We start from the raw sequence: 7549 nt of genomic DNA, 5'->3' as shown, positions 1-7549 counted from the left end.
GTACAAATACTTCGTGGTTTAATGGTGATTAAACCATAAATACATAAAGAGAATTTATTAAAGCTGTTCAAGGTGGCCATGTCTGATACGTCATCCCGAGTAGAAAAGTAATTTGGATTCTATTTTTGTGGGCATGATTAGATTTCCACAGTGACTATAGTCCTCATACGTCCAATTATTCGAGGAATGAGTTGCGTGTGTCACGATATTACCTTTGATGGTAATTCTATACACCACTGACAGCAGACAAACTGGTTTAATATCTTTAAGCTAAACTGACGTTCAAAAGAAAGTACACACCCGACTCTTTGGAAAAATAGTTTTTTAAAACAGCATTAATATGTAAAAGGTCTTTTGATTCGGCTTTCTCACAAACATTGTGCAAGTGTTTCCAAAACACCACAGATATCGTAACCAATTGCAACATTGCTAGCAACATATTTATGGTTTTCTTGGGAATAGTCCCAAAACACCAGGTGTGTACTTTTTTATGTACGTCAGTATAGTTGTTTTCATTATGTTTGGGATTAGGGGAAGATTTGTGCCTTCTTCATCACTGAGATTAAAGACATACATGGATACGTTCCCGGGGACTTGATCTTAATGAGTGTGTGAGTGAATTTATTTTTACGCCGCTGTTATAATATTCCAGTGATATCACGGTAAGGGGCACCAGAAATGGGCTTCACACATTGTACCGGGTCTGCGGCGTTATGGGCGAACGCTTCGACCACTAGGCTACCCTACCAGCCCGGGCGTAATCTGATGCGCATGTGTGAATGGCTGTATAAACATCAACAGAAGGAATGATCACACTCGAATTAGCCCTCACACCCAAACACTCTCACGCACACTACCAGTCGCTCGCTCTCACTCAAATACATCGACTCTCTCGCAAGGTACAATATTGAAGTAAAACTTGATGTCGATATCCTCAGTCCTACGTTCACTGATAGTGTCTGCGCAATAAAATGCCCGCCACCTATGGCTGGATTCGAACCCGGACTTTGTGATCGGAGGACGGTTGCCTTGTCACATGAACTAAAAGATTGATGCCGTCAAACTAGCAAAGTAAGGTTATTGTTGTTGTTGATGATGATGATGATGATGATGGTGATGATGATTTAACTTGCGCTTTCCGACATAATGTGTGTTTTGCACACGGTGTAAAGTTGTAATTGCCCGCATGATTATATCGGAGTAAGCGAGTAATTTTGAAGTCCAGTTGTACACTTCTTTCAACGTACATTGGACCACCAGGACCCATCCGTGTGTCAGTAATGACTGAGTTGTAGACAGTGAGGCTGCCTTCAAACATTAACAGTGTATTGTACTGTCCAGACGCCGTCAACATCACACACTCAAGATGAAATATGAACGGCAATTCTGTCACTGTGTCACGTCGGCTCATTGGATGCCTTCCATACCATGCAGGAAAGAGATACAGTACTTCGAGTGATCACAGCTATATACACAAATGATGGATTGGCACATCTAGTTGTGGCGGATATACTGCTATTGTTCCCGATAATTATTTGAAAGTCATCGATATGTTACTGTTCAGCCAAAAGAAACCAAAAGAATGAAAACAAAACAGAATGTTTTTTTGTGTGGACTGCGGCAGGGCAGCTATATAAGCCCATGCCTATCTACCATTGGGGCACATTTACTTGAGCCGGCGTTTGAATCATGTACACGTCAATAACTACCCTCGCCATCGTCTACACAGTCAACATTCTGTCGACAGGAGCGAACCACCATGGACCTGGTGAGCCAATATCACACACGACAATAGAGCACTGTTTTAAAGGTCGCTCGCCAGTTGATTATGGAGATAGGAATAATGTAAACGAAGCATGACAATGCGACATTTTTGCCATTTGTTGCCCTTTCTATGATTCCAGTGAACAGAGATATTTCCCATGGTCCTATTGCTTGAATCAGGATTCTAGTGTTGATTTTGTAAACGCAAGGGTAATACTTAATTTTCTCATTGCCTTTATCAGTTTGCATTTATAGTAACTGCCTATTTGTCTCGGGAATTTTACAACCTGATAATCAGTGAATCAAGGACAGCCCCGTGGTTTAAATTTAATTAATATCCTTTTCATGCGTTGAAAAATAGTATTTCTTCTCTGATAATTCTATCGCAGTTCTATGACCCTATGATGGGGAACTGTAATTGAAAGAAACAATATTTAGCCTGAGTGAGTGAGTGTGTGAGTTAATATTATCATCACATCGGCAATATTTCAGCCATATCGTGCCGAGAACAATTAATACTTAGATTATAGATCAATGAATTTAGAAATGTAAAGCCTGTTGACGAAAAACAGTAAAACTACTAGTATATCACAGATATCCATTTAAAACTAGTAATTAAATCTATAACGTTTTAACTAGAAATGACAAGACAATGTGAAAACAGGCTATAGATCGCCAACAACTGAAGGTAGATCACCATACTAGGGACCATGGGGACTTACGGTACATTTGCTTCCTGCATGGACCCTAGCTGGATTTACACCATCCCTTCAGCCGTTAGCAGTTTAGACACATTTAGCCATACATTAAAAAGACACATATTCTACGATTAAAAAGGTTGGATAGATTTTAATTTACTTTCAATGTTTTGGGACTTACGTACCCTCTCAGGAGGACACTAATTTTACAATACTTCAACCGCCTTTGAGGGCACAGCCAATAACAATCTCAGTTACTAATCTAAACTACCAAGAATAACATATGTATCTATTTACAAACCACTTATCAAAATGTATCTTATAATTCTATTTCTTTTAAAAATGCAATAACTAAATGATAATTAACATTAAAAAGATCCTTCAGTGTTTTGACATTGAAATATTTATTCCTTGGGGTGGAAAAATCAATACAGTCGAGCAGGACATGCTTGACCTTCGACGACCCTGAATTATTAGGGATATCGTATCTGTCACAAGGGAAAACAGATCATAGATTTTGCTGTCTACATTTTAACGTTTTTATGAAACCTTTGACGACAAGAGACAGAGATGGAAACATGGATTATCTCCCTTGTCGTTGACAGACACGTGCGATGTCGAAGGCTGCGTGAATGGCGTGTGTGTCCTTCCTCCAGTTTCAGCCGCCCCCATGTGCAGCTGCAACATCGGCTTCCAGGTGTCCCTCACCGACCCCAACATATGCCTCGGTGCGTTACATTACAATCTTTCATTTGAACCGATAAAACATTAAATAATTCAACAGCATGAGGAGTTATGTTCAGTTAACAATTTTGGGCAGTCCGAATGTTCCACAAGGTGCTTCATACAATCTAAAGTACTTTGATGTGCTTTCCTACCAAAATAATGAGTGAATGACAAAAGGGATTTCATTTACCGTTATATTGATAATTTCAAGTAAATCTTGGGTATTTGTTTTTGCAGATATTGACGAGTGTACCCTCAATACGTCAATCTGTGGGGTCAGTTTTGACCCCTTCCTCGGCCTCGTGATCCCGAGTGGGAGGTGTGTGGATACAGCAGGTTCATTCTACTGCCAGTGCAACCCCACTGTAGCCGTGCCATCTTTAGACAACAAAACCTGCATATGTGAGTAATCTCACATTACCTCACATTATGTTTACCCCCTCCTCACCCTTCCTCCTCTAAACCCCACCCTAATACAATACTATGTTCCTTAAGGAAACAGGTTTAGATTTTGCAGCGGTTCTTAATCGTCCCGTCATACAAGGGCCCCTTTCAAATTATCCGAGGTTGTTGAGAGAATAAGCATGTCAGAGGCGGATGCAGCGTTTTGAGAAAAATGTGTGTGTGTGTGTGTGCGCGTGTGTACAGTTCATCTTCACCCGTTTTCACGGGTTTCAGTGGTCATTTCATAAACTTTCAGGACAAAAGTGGGTGGTGGGCTGGAGTGGTGGTAGGGGTGTGGTGGTGGTGGTGGTGGTACGCACCCCCGCACATAAAAAAAACCTCCTCCCATCCCCCCACCCCTACCCTGGATCCGCCTATGCTAGTTCAGTGCCTCGCTCTGGTTTTCACAGAAGCCACTGGAACCAACATAATTCGCTATTCGGGATTCGATCCCGCACTCTCATAGCCAGGCACCAAATCACCAGGACACGAAACAACTAGCCACAGCGGTTTCCACCAAAATGAAAGTCCGACAACTGGTGGTAAAGATCAGGTTATCTCTCACAGCCGCGCTTATTTACACTTGTGACAGGGGGGTACATGGATTACTGTACTTCTATATTTGTCATTCGATTGTTTTACAGCCACATCATTTCAGCAGCAGCAGCAGCAACAGCAACAACAACAACAGCAATCCATCTTACAAAGCCTGCTTAACCTGATCCTGTTGGCCCAGATATTTGGATTATAACAACAAAATATATTTGTGTCTAAAAGTGTAAATATTCCAATGCTCTGTTGTAAATGGTGAAATTCAGAATTTATAATACAATATAGTATACCTGAAAAGATATTGTGATTTGTTTTCAAATTGCCGTATTATTGCATTGGATTATCACAGCAGAACTGGGTATCCTGTGTTGATAATAAATCTAGAATTTCCAGAAAAATAGCGCACATGCCATTTTGAAGAAATGTCACGTTAAACCAAGAGCGTCATTTAAGGAATGACACGAACCCTTTGTGAACTGGTTTATGGCGGGGATATACAACTGGAATTCTTGACTTATTCTCCACAAGAAAGGTCAAAAGAGAAAATGAACATGCCGAATGTCTTTCGGATTGGTAGAATGGAAAACGGAATTGGCGTAAAACCCAGTTGACAGATTTCTGAAAGAATGCAGCTAAAATTATTGACACTTCGGTTTAAATGCATCGATCATGTGTAGAAGACAGACCCAGATTCGTCAAGGGCGAAAAGAAGACGAACCTGTTAAAAATCTATCAGACTATCGTATGATGATATTATTGGGGGAATTCACAAGAGAGGTAACAGAATAGGAACAAACCATTCTGTCCATCAACAAAAGTCTGGCTGCCCTACATGAAAGGTTTGTAGGTGATCTACTGGCATGGTCACTGGTAATGTCGTTATAGGTAAGCATCACCACATTAATTGTGTGACGATAGAAGTTGGCATCCAGTAATGACACATATACGGCCAGGGTGCTGTTTGAGGAAAAGGCCTATTGGGGAACAGATCAAAGAATCAGCATTATCTGGCAGGAGAGTGGGTTAAACCAAGATTCCTTCAACAACATCACACGCTTAAGATTCCTTCAACAACATCACACGCTTAAGATATCTCTCCATGCCGACCTGTAACTGATATCACAAAGGTAAATGTGTAGCATAATGACTTACAGATAAAACTATGTGGTGTTCGTTGAATAGTGAGTGAGTGAGTTTAGTTTTACGCCGCAATATCACGGCGGGGGACACAAGAAATGGGCTTCACACATTGTACCCATGTGGGGAATCGAACCGGGTCTTCGGCGTGACGAGCGAACACTTTAACAACTAGGCTACCCCGCCGGTCCTGTTCGTTGAATAAATCAGGACAACTAAATCGTGTACTCAGTACGCGTCCCTTTTCACCTCTGACACATCTACTTCTACGATATCTGACCGGGCCTTCTCGGTTCGCAGTCCCCAGCTATGGAACTCTGCCATCTGAACTAAGAAACACCAATTCCAAGACTTTTAAGTTTCATGTCTCTCCTTAAAACCATCTATTCCGCTCAGCATTCCACTAGACTTTCAGGATTGTGAGCATATATGTGCACGGATTGGTTTTAACTTTGTCAATGAGCACCCATCGATTGATACTAGGCGCTTTAGAAATCAATTATTATTATTATTATCATTTTTTCAGAATTACATTTTTTTTGGAAGGCTACCCTTCACAATCGCAGATAATATACAATCATGTATCTTCAACTGTTACAAGCGTCATGTACTGATTGAGTTTGGTTTTACGCCGCTTTTAGCAATATTCCAGCAACATCACGTCTGGGGACACCAGAAATGGGCTTCACACATTGTACCCATGTGGGGATTCGAACCCGGGTCTTCGGCGTGACGAGCCAACGCTTTAACCATTAGGCTACCCCACCGCCCCTACAAGCGTCATGTAACTTTCATGGAACATCCCTAAAACTTCCATGAAACCTCAATGTAATTTCCACATAAATTGAAACATTTCCACTGACCACTTGCTTTACTTTCAATTTTAATTTCTCGTTTCGTCACCTTTTCACTTGTGTACAAAAATATACAGTAAAGTACAATTGTATCATACAAGATGCACAGAATTGAAGACATGTATCTGAATATCTCAAGTAAATATCAAACTTAACAATACTTTACTGCATTCAGTGCATGTAATAACAACTTTGACTAAAATGCGACAATAGGAAGACTACGAAAGTTTTCAACCCGTATCTTTGCTTTGCACTAAAATAGGCAATGTATTGCAATCTGTATTTCGCGTAAATTCGCGAAATTTCCATTTTTCTACATCTGTAAGGGTTTAGATTAATGCGAGACTATGTAGACATTCGGATACCTGCAAGGACTGGCATTACACCCGTTAACTGTCTTCGAGCGAAAGAAGAAGAGAAAAGAAATGCAGAAAGTGTGTTATAGAGAGCGATGGAAGTGACTTGAGGAAGCACTCGTAAAATCGGTGACCGTGGGCGACATTTGATTTTTGGTACTGGCGATCTCAAGTCGAAAAACTTCAGCCAATAATAATTGTTGAATTTTTATACATGGAGGATAGAAGCAGAACATTGCGTGTCAACAAAAATACTAAATACTCCACGGAACGATTTTTCTGTTAAAGGAGACCACCTTGAATACAAAAATATATGCTTATGGGAAGAAGCCTGAATGTATTGAATTAATTTATGCAGAACTCGGAGTGTATCCTTTAAATATATCAGAATGTTTAAAATGGTTAATGCTGGCGTATACTTTTGGATACTGACAATTGTATTTTTAAATGAGGTTTGGATTTTGTATATGAACGCAGAAGTTACAAATGATGGAGACTGGGCAGATGACGTCACACTGACGTCATCAGTATCAACAGCGTCGGCCCCGGCATCAGCTGGAGCGCAGTGACGTCCCATTTCAGAACATAAACAACTGAATCATCGATGTAGAGTGAGGAACGTACGGCGCAGCTGGTAACGTTGCAATTGGTAACGTCTGTGGAGCTTCAGCAACGCGTACACGATGTTTGAGACCAGTATTTTAATTGAAATGTTTACGATGTTTGGTTTTTGGAAAGGCATCCCAAAGCATATGGGGCTCCTTTCACGAAGCAACCTTTAATAAGGTTATCCTTAACTCCCATTCATTAACACTGCACTATGGTAACCTTCGTGACTTACGACCACCTTTGTGCTTTGTAAAAGCAGGCCCTGGTGTATAACCGCTAGGTTTGAACCCTGAATTTGGACACTTACAGCCAGTTGCCTTTAAGTACATCATTACATTTGTGAGACAGACAACGAGAACGAGAACAGAACGGAACCAATCATATCAAACAACAACAACAAAAACAGCAG

The 7549-nt window shown here is 40.7% G+C and overlaps 1 protein-coding gene across 1 annotated transcript; it reads left to right on the top strand.

Moving 5' to 3' along the window:
• The first annotated feature begins 852 nt into the window (after positions 1-852).
• Positions 853-4473, top strand: LOC124279664 (EGF-containing fibulin-like extracellular matrix protein 1). The gene is made up of 4 exons (XM_046715507.1): positions 853-1071; positions 3068-3190; positions 3426-3590; positions 4277-4473. The coding sequence occupies exons 2-4, from the start codon at positions 3133-3135 to the stop codon at positions 4381-4383; spliced, it is 330 nt and encodes a 109-aa protein (XP_046571463.1). The 5' UTR covers positions 853-1071; positions 3068-3132; the 3' UTR covers positions 4384-4473.
• Positions 4474-7549: the final 3076 nt, after the last annotated feature.

The sequence above is a fragment of the Haliotis rubra genome, unplaced genomic scaffold, assembly GCF_003918875.1.
Source record: "Haliotis rubra isolate DU_JTF1 unplaced genomic scaffold, ASM391887v1 Scf254, whole genome shotgun sequence".
Lineage (NCBI taxonomy): Eukaryota > Metazoa > Mollusca > Gastropoda > Lepetellida > Haliotidae > Haliotis > Haliotis rubra.
This window is presented reverse-complemented; position numbering and strand designations above follow the sequence as displayed.